This window comes from Dama dama, chromosome 24 (assembly GCF_033118175.1).
Source record: "Dama dama isolate Ldn47 chromosome 24, ASM3311817v1, whole genome shotgun sequence".
NCBI classification, from domain to species: Eukaryota; Metazoa; Chordata; class Mammalia; order Artiodactyla; family Cervidae; genus Dama; species Dama dama.
In genome coordinates this window covers 60,348,056-60,369,077 of record NC_083704.1, presented here as the reverse complement: position 1 = coordinate 60,369,077, position 21,022 = coordinate 60,348,056, and the positions used below count along the sequence as shown (strand labels likewise).

The window sequence follows — 21,022 nt, the reverse complement described above, 5'->3', positions numbered from 1 at the left end:
CTCTTTTAGACATGCGCACTCGAAACTCTGTCGCGCGCGAAGCTCACTGCGCATGTGCGTTGCCGGGGTAACGCAGGTAGACAAAGTCGCTGGCTGAGTGAGGCCTGTTGCTGAGGTGGGGAGGAGGGGCCCGAGGCTTCAGGGAGGCCGCGATGAGGGCCGTGTTGACGTGGAGAGATAAAGTCGAGCAGTGGTGAGGAGCGGGACGTTCCGGGAGGAGCGGGAGGCCGAGGGCCAGCAGGGATGGCGGGCGCCTTGGCGTGAATCCTGGTGGTTGCCGAGGGCAACGGGCCTGCGGCCCGGGCTGAGGGCACTGAGCCCCGGGTCTGGACGACTCCCAGGTAGCCCTCCCACCATATTGCAGATGGTGAAGCTGAGGCCTGGAGTGGGAGCGAGCGGATGTACCACGTATGAGGTAGCGGCCTTTGGAGGCGGCTTCACAAGTCCTCACAATCTGATCTTGTCGTTGTCTTACTCAAAAATCCATCCTGGGCTCCTCGGTGTTTTTCCAACTTGACAACTTTTTGCCACATCCACGTGTTGCCTATACTCTTGTTTGTTTTCTCTCAAAATTGACTTATTTTTCTTTAAATATGGTTTTACATTCAACAGCGAAGCCTTATTACTCAGTATATGAAAACCAGTAGCAATTGCTTTAAATGTAAAATGACTGTAGGACTTAAGGCAGGGAGAAACAAAAGGGAGTTAACAAATTGTACTTAGATACTGTTGCTAGGGAACCTTTGAGCCTCAGGGGTACTGTCTTTAAAGTTGGAGATTTAGCAAGTGTGGTCAGAGAGGTGCTTGAGATGAATAGCCTCAAACCAAGACTTTGTTCTGTGTCTTGTTAGAAGGTTTGAAAGAGTCTCTAAAGAGAATGACTTTCTCACTTTATGATTCAGCATTGTTTAATGTCTTGTTCCATTTTTGTCACCTGAAGTCGTCGTTTTATCACCTAAACCATCATTGAGCGGTTCTATGAAGACCTACAAGACCTTCTAGAACTAACACCCAAAAAAGATATCATTTTCATTACAGGGGACTGGAATGCAAAAGTAGGAAGTCAAGAGATACCTGGAGTAACAGGCAAATTTGGTCTTGGAGTAGAAAATGAAGCAGGTCAAAGGACAACAGAGTTTTGTCAAGAGAATGTACTGGTCATAACAAACACTCTCTTCCAACAACACAAGAGAAGACTCTACACATGGACGTCACCAGATGGTCAACACCGAAATCAGATTGATTATATTCTTTGCAACCAAGGATGTAGAAGCTCTGTACAGTCAGCAAAAACAAGACTGGGAGCTGACTGTGGCTCAGATCATGAATTCCTTATTGCCAATTTCAGACTGAAATTGAAGAAAGTAGGGAAAAACTGCTAGACCATTCAGGTATGACCTAAATCAAATCCCTTACTATTATACAGTGGAGGTGACAAAGAGATTCAAGGGTTTAGATCTGATAGAGTGCCTGAAGAACTATGGATGGAGGTTCATGACATTGTACAGGAGGCAGTGATCAAGACCATCCCCAAGAAAAAGAAATGCAAAAAGGCAGAATGGTTGTCTGAGGAGGGCTTACAAATAGCTGAGAAAAGAAGAGAAGCTAAAGGCAAAGGAGAAAAGGAAAGATATACCCACTTGAATGCAGTGTTTCAAAGAATAGCACAGAGAGATAAGAAAGCCTTCCTCAGTGATCAATGCAAAGAAATAGAGGAAAACAATAGAATGGAAAAGACTAGAGATCTCTTCAAGAAAACTGGAGATACCAAGGGTACATTTCATGCAAAGATGGGCACAATTAAGGACAGAAATGGTATGGACCTAACAGAAGCAAAAGATATTAAGAAGAGGTGGCAAGAATACACAGAAGAACTGTACAAAAAAAGATCTTCATGACCCAGATAACCATGATGGTGTGTTCACTCACCTAGAGCCAGACATCCTGGGATGTGAAGTCAAGTGGGCCTTATGAAGCATCACTATGAACAAAGCTAGTGGAGGTGATGGAATTCCAGTTGAGCTATTTCAAGTCCTAAAAGGTGATGCTGTGAAAGTGCTGTACTCCATATGCCAGCAAATTTGGAAAACTCAGGAGTGACCACAGGACTGGAAAAGGTCAGTTTTCGTTCCAATCCCAAAGAAAGGCAATGCCAAAGAATGTTCAAACTACCACACAATTGTACTCATCTCACACGCTAGCAAAGTAATGCTCAAAATTCTCCAAGCCAGTCTTCAATAGTACGTGAACCATGAACTTCCAGATGTTCAAGCTGGATTTAGGAAAGGCAGAGGAACCAGAGATCAAATTGCCAACATCTGTTGGATCATCAAAAAAGCATGAGAGTTCCAGAAAAACATCTATTTCTGCTTTATTGACTATGCCAAAGCCTTTGATTGTGTGGGTCACAACAAAACATGGAAAATTCTTCAAGAGATGGGAATACCAGACCACCTTACCTGCCTCCTGAGAATCTGTATGTAGGTCAAGAAGCAACAGTTAGAACTGAACATGGAACAACAGACTGGTTCCAAATTGGGAAAGGAGTACGTCAAGGCTGTATATTGTCACCCTGCTTATTTAATTTATATGCAGAGTACATCAGGCAAAATGCCAGGCTGGATGAAACACGATCTGGAATCAAGACTGCTGGGAGAAATATCAATAACCTCAGATATGCAGATGACACCACCCTAATGGCAGAAAGTGAGGAACTAAAGAGCCTCTTGGTGAAAGTGAAAGAGGAGAGTGAAAAAGCTGGCTTAAAACTCAACATTCAGAAAACTAAGATCATGGCATCCAGTCCGAGCACTTCATGGCGGATAAATGGGGAAACAGTGTAAACGGTGAGAGATTTTATTTTTTGGGCTCCAAAATCACTGTAGTCGGTGCAGCCATGAAATTAAAAGATACTTGCTCCTTGGAAGAAAAGCTATGACCAACCTAGACAGCATATTAAAAAGCAGAGATGTTACTTTGCCAACAAAAGTCCATCTAGTCAAATCTATGGTTTTTCTAGTAGTCACATATGGATGTGAGCTTTGGACTATAAAGAAAGCTGAGTGCCGAAGAATTGATGCTTTTGAACTGTAGTGTTGGAGAAGACTCGTGAGAGTCCCTTGGACTGCGAGGAGATCCAACCAGTCCATCCTAAAGGAAATCAGTCCTGAATATTCATTGGAAAGACTGATGCTAAAGTTGAAACTCCAATACTTTGGCTACCTGATGCGAAGAACTGAATCATTGGTAAAGACCCTGATGCTGGGAGGGATTGGGGGCAGGAGGAGAAGGGGATGACAGAGGATGAGATGGTTTGGATGACATCACTGACTCGATGGACATGTGTTTGAGTAAACTCCGGGAGTTTGTAATGGACAGGGAGGCCTGGCGTGCTGCGATTCATGGGGTCACAAAGAGTCGGATACGACTGAGCGACTGAACTGAACTGATTCTTTTCTGTACTGCTCTTTTCTTGAAACTTATAGCCCTTCCACTGTATCTTTCACTTCTTTTTAAGAGATTTGGAAAAAAAAAAAAAAAGAGATTTGAGTAAAAAAAAATTTTTTTAACTTATCTTTTTACTCTTATAAAAGTGCTTACAGCACAGGCTGCTGATAGCTAGCAGCTGAGCACTGGATTTGAATTCTGGCTCTAACTGCGTTGAGTGCTTGCCCAGTCCACTCAGTAGCTGTTTATTTTCAAGCAGGTTAGTTAATTTCTTTTTACCTGTCTTCTCATTTGTGAAACAGATACAGGGTTGTTATGAAAATTAAGGAAGTTAACATGTGTAAAGCATTTAAACTGTGCTGTGCACACATGTAAATAAATGTGCCTAATAAATATCAGTCACTGTTTTTAAAGTATTGAGAGCAGCCAAAATTTATTAAAATTGATAGTAACTCAGGAGAGTGGAAGGAGGGATAGCCCAGACTCTAGAGTCAGACCTGAGTTAAAATTCTGAACCTTTCACTTCCTGACTGTGTGATACTGGGCAAGATACTTGACCTCTCTGAGCTGTGGTGTCCTCAAGTGAAAGTGAAAGTGTTCGTTGCTCAGTCGTGTCCAACTCTTTCCGACCCCATGGACTGTAGCCCATCAGGCTCCTCTGTCCATGGGATTCTCCAGACAAGAATACTGGGGTGGGTTGCCATTTCCTTCTCCAGGGGATCTTCCCAACCCAGGGATCAAACCTGGGTGTCCTGCATTGCAGGCAGATTCTTTTCCACTAGCACCACCTGTAATTGAGTAGTAATTCTTACCTCACAGAATTGTGAGGGCAACATAAAATAATGCATTTGAAGAGATAAACATGAGGTATCTCTCTCTCTCTTTTTTTTTTTTTTCATTTATTTTTATCAGTTGGAGGCTAATTACAATATTGTAGTGGTTTTTGCCATACGTTGGCATGAATCAGCCATGGATTTACATGTGTTCCCCATCCCAATCCCCCCTCCCGCCTCCCTCCCCATCCCATCCCTCTGGGTCTTCCCAGTGCACCAGCCCTGAGCACTTGTCTCATGCATCCAACCTGGGCTGGTGATCTGTTTCACCCTAGATAGTATACTTGTTTCAACGCTATTCTCTCAGAACATCCCACCCTCACCTTCTCCCACAGAGTCCCAAAATCTGTTCTGTACATCTATGTCTCTTTTTCTGTCTTGCATATAGGCTTATCGTTACCATCTTTTTAAATTCCATATATATGTGTTAGTATACTGTATTGGGAACATGAGGTATCTCTATGGTAAATGCTCTTAAGTAGTTAACCAGAGAGTTTTTTTGTGTGTTTTTGGCCACATCTGAGGCTTGCAGGATCTTAGTTCCCTATGCTTAGTCCCTCAGTCATGTCTGACTCTTTGTGACCCTTTGGACTGTAGCCCTCCAGGCTCCTCTGTCCGTGGGGTTTTCCAGGCAAGTATACTGGAGTGGGAATTTTCCCAACCCAGGGATTGAATCCATGTCTCCTGCATTGCATGTGGATTCTTTACCGGCTGAGCTAGTTCCCTGTTTGCTGTTCCAGTCACAAAGTCGTACCTGACTCTTGGCGATCCCAGGGACTGCAGCATGCCCGGCTTCCCTGTCCTTCACTGTCTTCTGGAGTTTACTCAAACTCATGTCCTTTGATTCGGTGATGCCATCCAACCATCTCATCCTCTGTTGCCTGCTTCTCCTCCTGCCCTTAATCTTTTCCTGATCACGGATCAAGCCCATGCCCTTGGCAATGAAATCTCAGTCTTAACCCTGGTCCACTGGGGAATTCCCCACGGTGTCTAGTTTTGGATCACTCACAGGTACCAGGTTAATTTACCCCATGCTTAGCTTTCACAGGAGGCCGTCAGGCCGTGCTGTCTGACACATTCTTCTTGGGTCACTGGAACTAATAAAATCATCTGCCTGGGGGCATTTGAGAATCTCTGTAATATGGCTCCAGTCTGTTTTCTCCAGCCTTATCACTTGCTTCTTGTTGCCCTGCACATAGCCACGTGTTTCAGTCAAATTAGGTTATTTGGATGTTTGCTGTTCACACCGTCCTGTCTTTGTTTGGTCTTCTCTGCCTGAAATGCTGCGCTTTCTCCGTCTCCCCTTGCCTGTCTCGAAAGCCCTACCTTTTTCACAGATTGTGTTCTTCATGAAGCTTTTTCTGATCCTCTCCGAATCAGAACACTCTGTCTTCCTGCTTGGAATCCTACAACGTCTGCTTTAATGTATCTCCTAAAGCCTTTATCACAGTATTATTCTATACTCCAACCAATCTAAGAGGTCACTGTTTGTAAAATATTATTTTCTGTATGATTTAAGAGAGCAAAGTATGCTGCCAACTAAACTGACACATTATCAGTTACAAGACACATCCCAGCATCAGAAGTGTTAAAATGTGAAAAAAATGTGTGCTTTAGACTTGATGACATGTGGTTCTCTGTGAGTGTGTCTCAGCCTCACCTTCCTACAAGGGTGGTCGTTTCATGACAGCAGGGAGGGACTGATTTTGTCATCTTGTAGCTGTTAGTTCTTAACATGGAAGAGGCACTTGATAAATATTGGATTAATGGGAGGAAGTAATGATATTTTAGTAAATGTCCTGTGGATTTTCTGGCTCTCACATACTCATTTGTGTAGCCTTTTTGGTTTCATGATGAGATAGTGCCCCCTACTGTTGACCCTTTGAATCGAGTCTGGCGTCTGGCTTCTGGACAAGTGCTAAGTGGGATACAGTCCTAGCTGCCAAGTGAATTGTGATGGAAGGTGTGGTGATTGAATGGAATTTGCAACCAAACGCAATTCTTAGCTATTATTTTTCTTCCTCCTACACAAGCGGTGCTTCATAATGGACATAACATTTGCTTTCCTGGCCATTAGCCGACCTCATCATTTTGGCTCCTAATTGTCCTTTTGTCTTGTCTTGTCTCCTGTTTAGTGTATATGACCTCGCGTTCAAGCCCGATGGAACCCAACTGATTTTGGCTGCAGGAAACAGATTACTGGTGGGATTTTGTCTGAGTTTCCTTTTTAAGTGCTTTTTTTCCCCTCTCCCTCATGTAAGTGCTCTGAAATTTGACCCGGTTTTTAAGATAAAAAAGGCAAGGGCGGAAAAACCAGTCATTACTTTTTAATAGGGAAGGAAATGGGCTATTTAAAACAGGTAGGTAAACTGTCTATCAGCTAGGAACCTGTGAACAATACCTCCTTTGGAGTCATTAATCTTTCCCTTTCTACCGTGAGACACCCATGAATGAGTTGAAAAATAATTAATCAAAATGCCTTTGAAATGGAGCTGTTGTCAGTTCACATTTTTGTCGCCCTGAAAAAATTCAAGCAACAGGACTGAAGGGGCTCCTTCCATGAAAAGCCAGACGGCCTAGGCCCTTCCTAAAGAGTTCCATATGGATGTTGTCCTATTTTTCATATTTTCAAAGAGTATAAGCTCCCACTGGAAGCTGTCCCAGTGTATAAAAGTCGTTTTCAGAGAACACTTGAGTTTGACCTGAGAACCTTTGCCTTCTGCCCCTTCCTCCTGCATAAGCCCGCTTCCTCTCGCTCTGTCATCTCTAGATGTGCAGACGGCTTGCTTTCCACTGTCCGCTGGGAAACCACATAATCTTAAAGCCCTGAGTCAGTTGTTCCACAGACTTCTTCTCTCCAGGGTAAACAGTCCAAATCCTTTTAGGTTTTTCCAATAGGTTATATTCTCCAACACGGATCCTTTCTGGAGGGTCTTGCCTTTATTTCTCAGATGGTGTGTTTTTTTCAATCTCCAAAAAATTTATAGATGTCACACAGCTGTAAAATTCTACGTCCACATTACAGCTGGGTTTTACAACACTCCTTCCCACTTGCAGACCCAGAGTCCAGGTCTGTGACTCTCAGACTCTTGGTAGCAAGTGTGAGATGCGTCTCTGTGATGTCGGCAGGAGGCGCAGGGTCGCACTGGCGTTTAATCCTGCCTGCGCTGGGCTCTTAGTGCTGGCTTTCTCTGAGAGGGTCTAGCTTGAATGGTTGTAGATCCAGATTCACACAGGGGAGTGAACTTTGCAGGGAAGTTTCACGGACCGAACTTTGGTTTCTCGAGCATTAATGGTACATTCCTAGCCACACAACACGCAGAATCGTGGCCTCTACTTCTTGGGTTTCTCAACTTTCACAGTTAGTCTGGTTTCTCGGTGTAGTTTTTGCTTGGTACAAACTGAGAATATTGACACGTTTTGTTATGAAAATAAAAAGAGCAGCAACGACCTGCAGGAATTCTGACCCTTGGATGCCATGTGGGTAATCTGTAGTTTGATCTCTTCTTTGCCAGGTTTATGACACATCTGATGGCACCTTGCTTCAGCCCCTAAAGGGACACAAGGACACCGTATACTGTGTGGCATATGCGAAGGACGGTAAGAGGCCGCTCGGCGTTAGTCTCTGTCGTGGCCTCACGGTCGCTCGTCTCTCTCCTTGGCTGTGCCCACATCATGTTTAGTGAGCTCGAGCACCGCGTCCAGTTACAGAAGACAGTCAGTCTCTTAGACTTCAGTCATTCAGCTTAATTCAGTCATTTAAGTGTTTATTGAAGCCTGTCTGTGTGCCAAGTATTGTTCTAGCTGCTTGAGATACTTCAGAGACCAAAGCAAAGAGCCCTGCCCTTGTGAGACTCATGTCTATGTTGGGGGAGGCGGGGGAGAGAGTATGAGGAAAGACATACAATGAATGTACTAAATAAGTAGATTAAACAGTACACTGGAAGGTGGTGAGTGTGGGGAAGAAGATACAGGGCAGAATAAGAGGACTTGAGAGTGCTGGGCAGGTCAGGGCGCTGGGTTCAGTATGGGGCAGGGTAGTCAGGATGGCTTGTTGAGATGGGGACCAGTAAGCCAAGATTGGAGGTGGGGAGCTAGGGAAGTGAGGACGGCTGGTACCAGGGGGAGGAGAGCTCCTCGTAGAGGGAACGGCTGTTGCAGAGGTCCTCCGGTGGGTGTGCCTTCCTGGGGCTGGGACAGAGAGGCGGTGGGGAGCAGTAGGGGACGAGGGCAGAGAGGGAACAGGCGTGCTGGCTGGTTTATGTGGGCTGCCATAGGATTTTGATCCTCACTGAAAATGGGGAACCATTTCTCTGAGCAGAGGAGAAATATGATCTGATTTCTGTTTTAAATACTGAGAGCAGCCTGCAGGGGGTGAGGGTGGAGGCAGAAAGACAAGTGAAGAATCGTCATCTGGGCAGATTTTATCACACTGGTGATGGCGGCTCAGATCCCTATAGAAGCAGAGCAGGTGGTGAGGAGTGGGTAGAGCTGGGAGGCAGAACCAGTAGGATTGGCTGATAGTCGCATGTGGGGTATGAAGCAAGGAGTCGGGGTGACTCCCAGGTTTTTGACTCGAGGCACTAAAAGGGTGGAGTTGCCCTCTGCTGAGATGAGGAAGGCTGCAGCTTAGAGTGAGAGGTCAGGAGTTCAGTTTCGGACACGCTGAATTTGAAGAAAGTTGATGCTGTAGAGAGGAGGGAGGGAGGTGCTGGAGCAGTGCGGCTGGGAGAGGAGGAGAGGAGATCCAGGGCAGAGACGGCGTGGCGGGAAGCCGAGGGTGTCGCTGCAGATCCTGGAGCAGAGGTCGTGGAATTCGGCCCATCCTTTCAGTGAGGCAGGAAGCAGCAACATCTGAGAGCGAGGATGGGGGAGGAGGTGTCTGAGAGTTTAGGGCAGAGGAACAAAGTCGGTCACCACCTGCCCAAGGGGCTGAGTAAATGGCCCCAGGAGGTGTCGTGAGACCCCAGCTCCATGAAAGGCCCACCCGAAGCTGGTGACCGTGGATTGAAAGTGAACTCAGCGGTGTGATGGTGTCTTTTTCTCCATCACTTAGAGCTGTGTGGATACGGGAGGGGCAGAGCAAGTGGAGAGGGGGGTTTTACCAGAGTGGTAGGTTTACGGGCTCCTCTTGAAGATGAAGTACGAGGGCAGGGGCAGAGGATGTATGCAAAAGAGTGATTATCTACATTGACCTTGAACTGTTGCTGAGTCATAGGGGAGAGAGGACCACAGGACTGAGGGGCAGTGGAGAGGGAGGTTTTAATGGAGTTGAAGGGTCATTGGAATTAGGGCACCAGGTGGGGTGAGGAAGTAGAGAGGTGGTCCTCACACCAGCTGCGTGAAACTGATGCGGAGGGTTAAAGTAAATCCATGCTTCCCCAGCTGGGCGTCTGGGGGAGGAACATGGGCTTTGGGATGAGACAGTTCCAGCCCAAAAGCTCTGTGAGGTGGAGGTGGTGGATGACTCTCTGAGTCTCTTCCTTCTGTGTGATGTGGACCTAGGATTAGAGACGGGCCTCTGTGACCGCTGCTGGGAGGGAGCAGGACCAGGGGCGCAGGGCGCGGATGGACTGTGATCACTCAGGCTCCAGGGTTTTCACGACCTCTTTGAGAATCTGATGAAAGCTACAGACCCCTCTCTAGAAAAATGCGCATACTGCATGTATACATGCCATTTCATGCACCCAGCGTTAGCCTGACCTAGTCCATCCTCTTCACCTTAGACCTGCATAATGACAGAGCGAAGTCACGTGAGTTTCTGTCACATGACAGCAGGTTAGCAGCAGAGACAGTGCTGGCTCTTGCCTGGTAGTCAGGTGTGCTGTCCCATGGTAGTCCTGTTTTTTTATATGCCAAGTTCTCAGTGATAACAGGGGGTGACCTGTGAGGTCTCAGAATTTATAAGTCTAGGGCCTCTGGCCTGCAGCACCGTGACGGCCCTTGGGGATGTCAGAGCAAGCTCTGCGGTCAGGGGCATTTATCAGCGTTTTGTAAAGTCCTGCCATATGTGTCATCTCACTTGATCTCCCAGTAGCCTCTGAAGCAGGCAGGGAAGGGGTGAGAAGATAGGCTTGGAGCCATTACACTCCACTCTTCTTGCCTGGAGAATCCCACGGACAGAGGAGCCTGGCAGGCCACGGTCCACACACCACAAAGGGTCGGACACCACTGAAGCGACTTAGCTCGTCACAGGAGACTTGGCAGGGCGGGGCCTGACCTGGTCCTCTGGCTGGGAGCCCGCCTTCTTCCCCGTGCCTCACGCCGCCCCTCGGAACACTTGGGTAGTGATAACAGTCCCTCCCCCTTGGATCTAGAAATAAAGATACACTGAATTATGGTTTTGCTCTTTAAAATATGATGATTTCGCTTGTTTCTGGTTTCTCCCTTAAGTTTACTAAATACTTAATAAGCAGCCATGATACACAGGTGTGTAAGAACTAGTTTTATTTCCTCAAGGAAAGTGATACAAGATGATGTGAGGAAGTAATAGTGATAATAGTAGCTGATTTTGTTCAGCATCGATCCCAGGCCAGGCCCGGTCCTAAGCACTGTAATCTCATTGCCTCCTCACAACAGCCGAGAGGTAAACACTGTTGTTGCTTCCGCTTTTCCGATGAGGAAGCGAGGGCCTGGAGATGCTCAGTGGCTCCTGCCAGGTCCTGCAGCTGGCGGGTGATGTCAGGGGGAATTCCTGCTCAGACTGAGCCCAGAGCCCACTCTCTCCCTCCCCGGCTGCCTGCCAGGGTGGGGGAGCAGTGACAGGAAGAAGAGACAAGAGCCGCTTCTCTGACTTAGTATTTGTAGCGGGGCCACCCAGTCAAAGTGTGAGAGTGAAAGCCTCACCTGGCCCTCATTTGCTTGAAGCCTTTCCTTGGGACAGAGAGCAGGGTCTTAATGTGGCCCCGAAGCCCCAGGAGATCCCTCCACCACCCACCTCGCCCTTTGCCCGTGATGTTCCAGGCTGGCTGCTCTCAGCCTGCCAGATGTGCAGTGTTTTCCTGCCTCAGGGTCTTTGCACATCTGTTTGACCCATATGGATGGGCCTTTCTGCTCTCTTTGCACCTGGCTAGGCTTTGGTCAACCTTCAGGTCTTTTGTTTGTTTTTCCTAATAATTATATTTATTTATTTTTGCCTGTGCCGGGTCTTTGTTGCCCTTTGGGCTTAGTTGCCCTGTGGCGTGTGAGATCTTCCCAGATCATGGATCGAACCCAGGTCTCCTACATTGGCAGGCGGGTTCTTATCCAATGAACCATCAGGGAAGCCCTCAGCCTCCACGTCTTAATGAATGATCCCATTCTCAGAGAAGCCTCCATCACCGAAATGAGGTCCCCATGTATTCTCTTTCATAGAGCTGCTTTTTTTTCTCTCCACATTGTGTTTGAATTGGATTAATTTAACTTAATGCCTGCTTTACCCACCAGACAAACTCTATGAAGGTAGGGATCACGTATGCTTGAATCATGACTTAATTCTGAGTGTAGGACGTGATGCTGGCTTGCGACAGGCTCTCCATACATCTCTGTTAGTGCCAGACAGAACTGGAAATGAACTCAAACTTCCTGACTCCAAAGTGCTGCCACCCAGCACTGATAAGAAGGGTTGCAGAAGCAACTGATACTTCCTAGGGACCTTAAAGAAGCAGCTTTCTAAGAAATACTGTCTGCAAAATGCCAGCCTAAAGAAATGTGAAATTTATTTTCTTTTTAAAAACGCTTTCAGGCAAACGCTTTGCTTCTGGATCGGCCGACAAAAGCGTTATAATCTGGACGTCAAAATTGGAAGGCATTCTCAAGTACACGTAAGTGATCGTTTAGGGGCACGGTATTATTACTTGGCCTCTTACTGAGCAACTGAAGCACAAACCCCTTAGAAAAGAGATCAGGAAGGACTTTTTTCCTTGGGATTGAAGTTCAGTTGTGGGGCTGTGTGCTGAGAAGGTTGGGGAGTGAGTTAGTGAGGGAGCAGTCTTGAGCTCTGCTGGCCCGGCCGGCACTGGGTGGTGCTTCTGTGTAGCTTAGTTCAGTTAGTCTGACGTTGCACATTCTACCCCACCCCCTGGCCCCCTCCAGTGTCCCCACCTCAGGGAAGGACCCCACATCCACCCAGGGTGGCCAGCCCGAAACTTGGGCTCCGTGTGCTCCAGGCCGCTCTCTGTGCCGAGGTTCTGCTCATCCTCTGCAGATCTCAGACGTGGCTGCTTCTGAGAAGCCTTCCCTGCCCCTCTAGCCTCCGTTGGGTCTCCTTCATGGCGTTTCTCACAGCTGCACTTTTATTTTGGGGGGTGGGGTTCGTGCTGGGTGGCATGCTGGATCTTAGTTCCCCAACCAGGGATCCAGCCCGGGCCCCCTGCAGTGGAAGCGTGGAGTCCTAACCATTGGACCGCCAGGCGAGTCCCTCACAGCTGTAGTTTTACACTTACCCTGACGACTGATTGATTCCTCCCATCAGCCTGGAGGCTCCATGGGGGCAGACACTGCTTGTGTTTTGTTCACCATGTGTCTCTGGTGCCCGGCGCCTTGCCTGGCCCATTGTAGGTACTTGACAAGTGATTGTTTTCCTTTGAATTGTGGTGAAATACACATAACATGCAGTTTGCCATCCTGAGCATTTTTAGGTGTGCTGGTCAGTGGTGCTAACTAAGTACATCCGTGTTGTTGTGCACTGAACCTCCGGGCTTCTCTGCATCTCGCAAAACTGAGACTCCTCGCCTAAAAACAACCACCTCCATCCCCCTTCCCCAGCCCTGGGCACCGCAGTTCTGCTCTCTGTGAATTTGACTCCTCTGGGTACCTCATATGCGTGGAATCCTACGGTATTTGTCCTTCTGTGACTGGTTCATTTCACCGAGCCTAATGTCCTCCAGGTTTATCCGTGCTGTAGCATGTGTCAGAATCCCCATACATTTTAATGCTGAATAACACCCTAGTGTGTCTACAGACCATATTTTGTTTATCCATTCATCTGTTGCTGATGGGCCTTTGGCTTGCTTCCACCTCTTGGCTGGTTGGAATAATGCTGCGATGAACATGAGTGTACAGATCAACATTTGAATGAGTGAATAAATGAATGAAGTAGGTCACGAGTGGAGTAGACCTGAAGGTGAGGCGCCACGCGTGGGACATGGCTCCCTCAGCCTTCACGATCATCTCAGGTGTTTCCAGGTCTTGGTCTATGACAGTATCTTCATTGTACCTACATTGTACCTGGAATGTATTTCCAGGCCTGCACAGAGCATAAGAGGAATGGCCATTCATACGGCGCTTCCAGTGCGCCTGGCGAGGGGCTTTCCATCATTCTCTTACCAGCTGACACCCCAGAGCCGTTCAGCGCATTTATCTTGGAGGAGGTGGCCGGCCTGGGGGGTGGGTAACGTGTAGAGAGGAAGATGGTGGCCGAGAGGCACCCGAGGAGGGGGGCATCCACCCCCGTGCTTTTCCCTGGCCGCTTGCAGCAGGGCTCCCGGGGCGGAGTAGAGAGGCTGTCTGTGGGCCCGTCATTACGGCCTGCTGCTGGAGCCACTGCAGCGTTTGTGGTCTGCCGTGTAATCATCTGCAGTTGTTTACTTCCAGGCACAATGACTCCATCCAGTGTGTCTCCTACAACCCCATCACCCACCAGCTGGCATCCTGTTCCTCCAGCGACATCGGTAGGTGCTGGTTCCCAGCGTCTCGTCCTGGAATGACTGGAAATTGGGAAAAAGTTCTGGAATCCATCCAGAATGTGGTGACAAGTCAGTGCGCCTTCTTCTCCCTTCAGTGGCTGAGGGGAGGCTGAGAATTGTCTTTAAAATTGTGTAGAAACCAAAGGAGTGAATGAGACCATTGAGTCTGGTCAGAAATGGGTGGGTAAGATGGCAATTTGGGAGAAGGCCCTGGGAAGGGAGGTGGGGAGAGGAACGGGAGAGCCCCGGCGTGATTGGCGTTGCTGCCTCTGAGAGGGGACAGTTCAGTTGTCCCCACCTCTGTGTCCCCCAGCATCCGTGTGCAGTGCGTCCCCCTTTACTTGTTCCGTGGTTGTGGCTGTCCTCCCCGAGGAGCACACCCGCCCCGCACACGGCACTGGTGGGGTCCCGGCATAGAGCAGAGGCCGGGAGAGCGGGTGGAGGCTTGCAGGTTCAAGGTCCAGTCTGGCTTTCAGTTCATCAGTTCTGTTTTCCTTGCTGGGAGATAGTGTGTACACAGAGCAGCCATCACTGAAGTCAGGGAACAAGAGATCTGACTCCTCTGTTTCCCTTCCTGACCTAAAGTGAACGTGTTCTTTCCGTCCACTGATAGAGTTCAGAGGTTCAAAAGAGAGGATGGGATTGAAAGCACGTTATGTACATAAAAGGGGAAGGGACTGTCATTAATGAAAAATTTAGCACTTTCTCCATGTGAGGCACTGGTTTGGGTGCTTACTTTTGGGGTGAAAAAGACGGTAGAAATCCTGCCCTCAAAGAGCTTGTGGTCGGGGGTAGGTAGGGAGGTCGAATTTGTAAAAATACACTATGAAGTAATAATATTTGTTGAGCGTTTGTGACGTGGTGGGTGCTGAGGGTGTGTATGTGTGCTCAGTTGCTGAGTCATGTCTGACGGTTTGCCACCCCATGGAGTGTAGCTCGCCAGGCTCCTCTGTCCATGGGATTATCCAGGCAAGAAAACGGGAGTGGGTTGCCTTTTCCTCCTCCAGGGGATCTTCCCGACCCAGGGATCAAACTTGCATCTCTTACAGCTCCGACGCTGGCAGGCAGATTCTTTACCACTGAGCCTCCAGGGAAGGCCAGTAGGCACCGTGCCGAGGTTAAATGAATCCCTCTGTGAGCTCCGTGGCAACCCCGAGGTCAGGCAGCATTCTCATCCTTGCTGTGCCGATGAAACAGAGCTGGGGCTCAGGGTGGTCCAGTGACGTGCCTGAGGTCGCCCCGCTGGTAAGGGATGGACCCAGGCCATGTGATTGCATCTAGCGCCTGCTCTGGACAGCGCTCCCGAGAGGCCCCAGAGGGAGGGTGCGGTGAGGGGAGACGGCTCGGGCACAGGCGGAAATGCCGGAGGAGGCCTTCCGGTGCCGGAGACCAGGGAGGCAAATTGTTGGATGTTGCATCTTGCTCTGCAAATGTATTTCTGCCCTAGATTTTCCTTCTTGGCCATGCTTCGTGGCCCAGACCCAGAGCAGAGTTTGGTGCTGTTGCCCAGACATAGACCTGTTGTGCGGCACTGAGTCAGTGGCAGGAGGGAGCAAGTCCAAGGCAACCAGCATGTGGGGACAGGGCACGGCCCGGAAAGCCTAGGAGCAGAGGCTGGATTTTTAGGAGGCATCATTCCTTACTTTGACCTCTAAGTTGTATCCTGGTTACAGTGTAATAACTATTAAAGTTACCGTTTCTTTGAGTTAAAGGTTGGCTAGAAATTCACCAATGTCTCTTCCTCTCTTTTTTTCTTTTGAAGTAGTTATAGACTCACAGTGAGTTGCAGTAATTGTAGACTCACAGTGAGCTGGAGAGATAGTAGAGAGGTCTCAGGTACCCTTCCTCCTCTCTCCGCTGTGGATATGTCTTATGTAACTGTCGTACAAGATCACGATCAGGAGGCTGGCCTGGCACAGTCTGTGTGTATAGATGAGTCATGTCATCACCTGTGTTGGTGACCATCACCGCAAAGATGCTCCTTTATCATCAGCTTCCCCATCTCCTGTGGGCTTCCCAGGTGGCGCTAGTGGTAAAGAACCCGTCTGCCAGTGCAGGAGACACAGGAGACTTGGATTTGATCCCTGGGTCAGGAAGATCCCCTGGAGGAGGAAATGGCAACCCACTCCAGTACTTTTGCCTGGAAAATTCCATGGACAGAGGAGCCTGGTGGGCTACAATCCAGGGGGTTGCAAAGAGTTGAACATAACTAACACTTTCTTGCCCATCACCCATTATAGCTAACGGCCTTGTGCCTGGTAACCATTAATGTGTTATTCTCTATATGAGATGGGCTCATACAGCATATGACCTTTTGAGATTGACTTTTTAAACTCAGCATGAAACCCTAGAGATCCATCTGAGTTGTAGTGTGTGTCAGTAGCTTTTTCCTCTTGGTTGCTGAGTAATATTCCAACCACCGATGCAATTGACATGAACTTGGGCAAACTTTGGGAGATGGTGAGGGACAGGGAGGCCTGGTCTGCTGGAGTCCATGGGGTCACAAAGAATCGGACACAACTTAGTGACTGAACAACAACAATAGTCCAACCTGTCTCTCATCTTATTTTGCATTGAAGGCTTATGGTCTCCTGAGCAGAAGTCTGTCTCTAAGCACAAATCCAGCAGCAAGATCACCTGCTGCAGGTAAGTTAAGGGGCAGCTCTGAGGGTGGTTTTCTGTTCCCCTGCTCTTCAGACAGACTCAGAATGTGGTTAGTTCACACAGTAGAGAAGGTCTTATGCTTCCTAGTTGGTCTGGGCCCCATGTTTCCTCTCTTCTTCTCTCGTGGTCTCCTTGATGGGAAGAACCCGTGTCTTTGATGGTGGAGTGAAAGAGCACTACAGGTGGCTTTTGGGCAGTTGTCTAGCAGCAGGTGTCCCTGCCTCAGGCTGTGCTCAGGGCAGACTCTGGGGACGCGAAGCTGGCCTTGTCTAGGTGGCACAGCGCTGGAGGAAGCACAGGCTTTGACTTTAGATCTGGATTCAGATCCAGGTTCAGCAGCTGACAGGCTCTGTGACCTCAGGAGTTTCCTCATTTGATAAATGGGAATTAAGATGATAGAAAGAAAAGAAAACATACTAAAAAAAAAAAAAAAAGAAATTTGATGTTTGCAGTAACATGTAACACTTCAATATATGGAGTCATTCACTCACATTTTTTAATTTTAAGCTACAATAAGTGCTTTTTCCAAGCATCAGGATATTCTCATTTTAGAACAGAGTGGAGGTTTTTAATGAAGGAGAAGAATCAGTTGTTTGTAAAACATAGAAAAATGAGAAATATATTTCCATTTTGTATGTAAGGAAAAAAAAAAGACGCTGTCTTGATGGGGCTGTTGTGAAATGCACACGAGGTAGTGAGTTGAAAGCAAGTGGCTCCTGCAGATGGTAGATGCTCCCAAAGAGTGGCTGTGCTCGCCAAGCGGCTTCTCAGCGCAGCCTTCCTTTCGTTCAGCAGCTGGCAGGCACCTGCCCGGGAGACTGGCAGTGACCGAGATGCAGGTCCTGTGCTCAGGGGGATCTGGAGGCGGGGGGAGGCTGACACGGAGAGCAGGGAGTGGGCCGGCCTCGCCAGCAGCGCAGGCGGAGCTCAGGGCCCTTGGGGCGGCGCCGACAGAGACTGTGGGCGCCCAGAGGAAGGTGTTCCCGCCGTCATGTCTTGCCCTCCGCGCTGGGAAGCAGTGGGACTCAAAGTGTGGCCCAGGTGCATCCGGCCGTGGCTGCCTCATCAGGCGGTCTGAAGCCGGGCCCCACCCTCACTGCGTTCACCTGCGTGTTCCCTTTCCCCGCCCCACGCCCTCTGGCGATTGTCTGAACAGCTGGACCAACGACGGGCAGTACCTGGCCCTGGGGATGTTCAACGGGGTCGTCAGCATCCGCAACAAGAGCGGCGAGGAGAAGGTGAAGATCGAGCGGCCGGGGGGCTCCCTCGCCCCCATCTGGTCCATCTGCTGGAACCCGTCCAGGTGACCGCTCCGCCGCCCTCCTCCACCCTCCTGCTCCTCCACCATCCTCTTCCTTGGTCAGGAGCCCTAGGAAGCCCTTCCTCAGCGCTCTGGGTCCTTTCTCTCCTCACAAAGGCTCCCTGATTCAAAGGCTTCTCAGCCCGTGTGACTGATCTGTTTTGGAACCTGTTCCATTTGAATGGAATTTTTAAAAAGCCCATCTTGAGTTTTGGAATGCATCCCAGAAATATAGCTGAGCAGATGAGCTATCTAGGCCAGCCCAGAGTGTGTGTGTGTGACAGAGAGAGTGTGTATGCATGTGACACAGGAGAGCCACTCCGTTTGAATCAGTAGCTCACCTCTGTGCCGTGGCTTTATTTTGGTCTTTTCCCCTTTTCAGTTCTTCCCTCCAAGTCCGAACAGAACACGTGCTTTTTCATGAGCCCTTTTTGCCTTTTCTTTTTTTTCCCTTTTTGCCTTTTCATGAGCATTTTTTGCTGCCCTTGGCCCCCCAAATGTCAGTATTAAGTATAAATATCCCCAAAGCCTACAGCTCCACAAACAAGTGGCATCTACCTTCTCCAACCTTACGCACATTTTCTTTACTATGCTCATGTGACTTTGATGGGGGCCTAATAACTTTAGATCTCCTTGTATAATCCTATAACATTATTAAGCCACCACTATTCCCCACAGAGTCCTCTGAAGGTAAAGGACTTAATTGTTTACCAGCCCAATGTCATTTTAAAGGTGGGACCTACTTGATTTAGAAGGCTGTTTAATCTCACGGCCTTTCTGACATCAGATGATTATGCTTCTTCTTGAATAATTTGGTCCAGCCCAGGGCTGTGGCATGCATGTCTGATGGCTTCAGAGCCCATTAGCCTACCCCAGAGTTCCTGCTGTTTGCTTTTTGCGGCCACAGATGACTCTGTGGCTTCGGGGGCCCATTTTTAATTCATGAGACGCAGGATGCCTGGTGTACCTGGTCGCTGTCCTCTTCCGGGCAGGGGGCAGGGGCTCCTTGACAGGCCTTGAAATTAATAGCCCTAGTGCAGCTCTAGGCAACGCGATTGAACAACCCCTTACCGTCTGCAGCCGATGGGAGAATTTCTGGATGAACATAGAGATGGAGGATGCTGAGGAAGTCACTGTCAGCAGATACTTTCAGGAAATCCCTTCCAGTCTGAAGTCCGCAGTGTACAGTAGTCAGGGTAGTGAGGCAGAGGAGGACGAGCCTGAGGAAGAGGACGACAGTGCCGGGGACGACAGCCTGTGAGTGTGTCCCGAGGAGCCGAGCCCGTCCCAGAAGGGCCCGCCGCCAGCCTCGGCCGGCCGGGCTCCCTTCCCAAAGAGACCCGGGGGCGTTGTTGGTGCAGGCTCCTCCCGCCGGGGGGAGCACTCCCCTGAAGCTCGTGTGTGGGTCATGGGACTCTTCTTAGAGGAACTCTGGCAAACACTGAAAAGTCCAAAGGAGAAAGTTCAGCTTTCCTGTAAAACCCCATCCCCCAGTGCAAACCACGGTTGGCATCTTAAGTGTATTTCCCCTCAGTCTTCTAGCGCATTCATACTATGAACCAAACCATATCCTACTCCCTTTTTGCCCACTTAGCATCACAGAGTGAACTCTTTACAGTAACATGTAGGGCTCCTTTGAAAAACAGGACATTGAGTGCCTGCCCGTGTGCCCTGGCCTGGCTGTACTGTAGTTCATCAGACACCCCCCCTCTTACTGGACACCTCTCTTAGCCTGCTCCCACACTGCACCCCACCTTGTATTTGCTAGGACACGCATCGGAGAGGGGCTCCCCTGTCTTACCCACAGTCCTCACGTCAAATCCTCGTTGTCCAGCCGTCCTTCCTCCTCTTCAGCCCAGATTACCTGTAGGGAAACCACTGCAGGCTGTGCTGTGGGAGGCAGGACATTCTGATTGACGAGTCCTAAGCTCGATCACTTCATCCAAACCGTTCTGTGGTGCCTGAACTTCCTTGGGAAAAGAACGTGGGAGACGGGGGGCCAGGAAGGGAGGAGAGGGTGGGCTTCACGTCCCAACCTGTGTTCAACCAGAGCAGACCCTTTAGTTACTAACACAAGTTTTTGTTTTGGTGAAGAGTCCCACTGCCTAGGGTTTGTGGCGGGGGGGTGGTAAAAGGGGGAGAAAGGAGGTTGGAAACCACCCATCCAGCTCACGGAGGCTGAAGCCGACCCAGAGCTGTACGAGGTCTCCCCAAGAGGGCTCGCTGTGGCCTGGGCCCCTGGGTCTGTTTGGATGTCAGTGCTGACCACACGGAGCTCACCTGTGGGCCCCTTCCGCCCCCCTCCAGCGTCGTCTCTGTCCCCTTGGTTCTCGACTCGTGCCCGTGCGAGTTGCCATCTTGTCACCCTTGCCCGGGTTTTGCTCATAGGGCTGCACCATGCTTTGCCTGAGTGTCTCATGGTGCTGTCAGATGACCCCAAGGCCCTGGGCTCAAAACGCTGGAGTTAATGAAGAGGCAGCAATGTTAGGTGGGTTCAGGCCAGCGCCCGAGGGCTGGGAACCTCTCTCTCGAACTCGGCTCTTGAGGAGCCTGATCCGCAGCTTTGGCCGAGGAGGTTTCTCCTGTGCGGCTCCTGCAGCCGCAGTTCCAGGACGCTGATGCCACTGGGCAGTCGGTTTCAGAGACAGCGGCTGGTCGTGGCAAGCCACCTTTCTTTCCTGCTAGGTCCAATCAGAAACCATTCCACCTGCGCAAGAACCCCAACTGCGAGGGAACCGAGCTTTGGGTGTTAGTTTCCTCTTGAGGAAGAGCAAGCAAGGTTCCCGTCTGTCCATTAAAAAAAGAATCAGACGATCCATGCCTTCCCACCGTCGAAGACACGTCTCTCCACCCCTCCCCACCTTGTGTAGTGTGTAAGAGAAAGCACTCTTGGATCTCCAACCTCGCTATGTTAGCTCTGCTTCCAGGGAGCTGTGAAACAAGGGGTCTCACCTCTTCACGGTGGCAATGTCCCCGCACCATGAGCACCCACATGGTAGGGCATCCTGTCGAGATACAGATCCCGGGAGGGCTGACCTCACCTTCCCCTTCCCACTGGACCGGTTGATGGGTAGGCCCACGTCACAGCCCTCTGGCCTCTGTCCTCCTGTCCG

The 21,022-nt window shown here is 49.4% G+C and overlaps 1 protein-coding gene across 4 annotated transcripts in view; it reads left to right on the top strand.

The window, feature by feature from the left end:
- Window positions 1-36: 36 nt before the first annotated feature.
- The window catches only part of IFT122 (intraflagellar transport 122), a 65,808-nt gene continuing 44,822 nt past the window's right edge, over window positions 37-21,022 (top strand). For 3 of the 4 annotated variants that reach the window (XR_009690401.1, XM_061128897.1, XM_061128896.1), the window contains exons 1-7: window positions 37-193; window positions 6,416-6,482; window positions 7,796-7,880; window positions 12,004-12,082; window positions 13,854-13,930; window positions 16,525-16,591; window positions 17,766-17,912. Coding sequence is in view for 3 of the 4 variants with exons in the window: in XM_061128897.1 (XP_060984880.1) it covers window positions 153-193; window positions 6,416-6,482; window positions 7,796-7,880; window positions 12,004-12,082; window positions 13,854-13,930; window positions 16,525-16,591; window positions 17,766-17,912 (563 nt within the window). In the remaining variant the exon portion in view is untranslated. Of the gene's footprint in view, window positions 194-6,415; window positions 6,483-7,795; window positions 7,881-12,003; window positions 12,083-13,853; window positions 13,931-16,524; window positions 16,592-17,765; window positions 17,913-18,989; window positions 19,167-21,022 lie in introns of all 4 variants that reach the window. The other variant, XM_061128898.1, reaches the window with a different exon arrangement.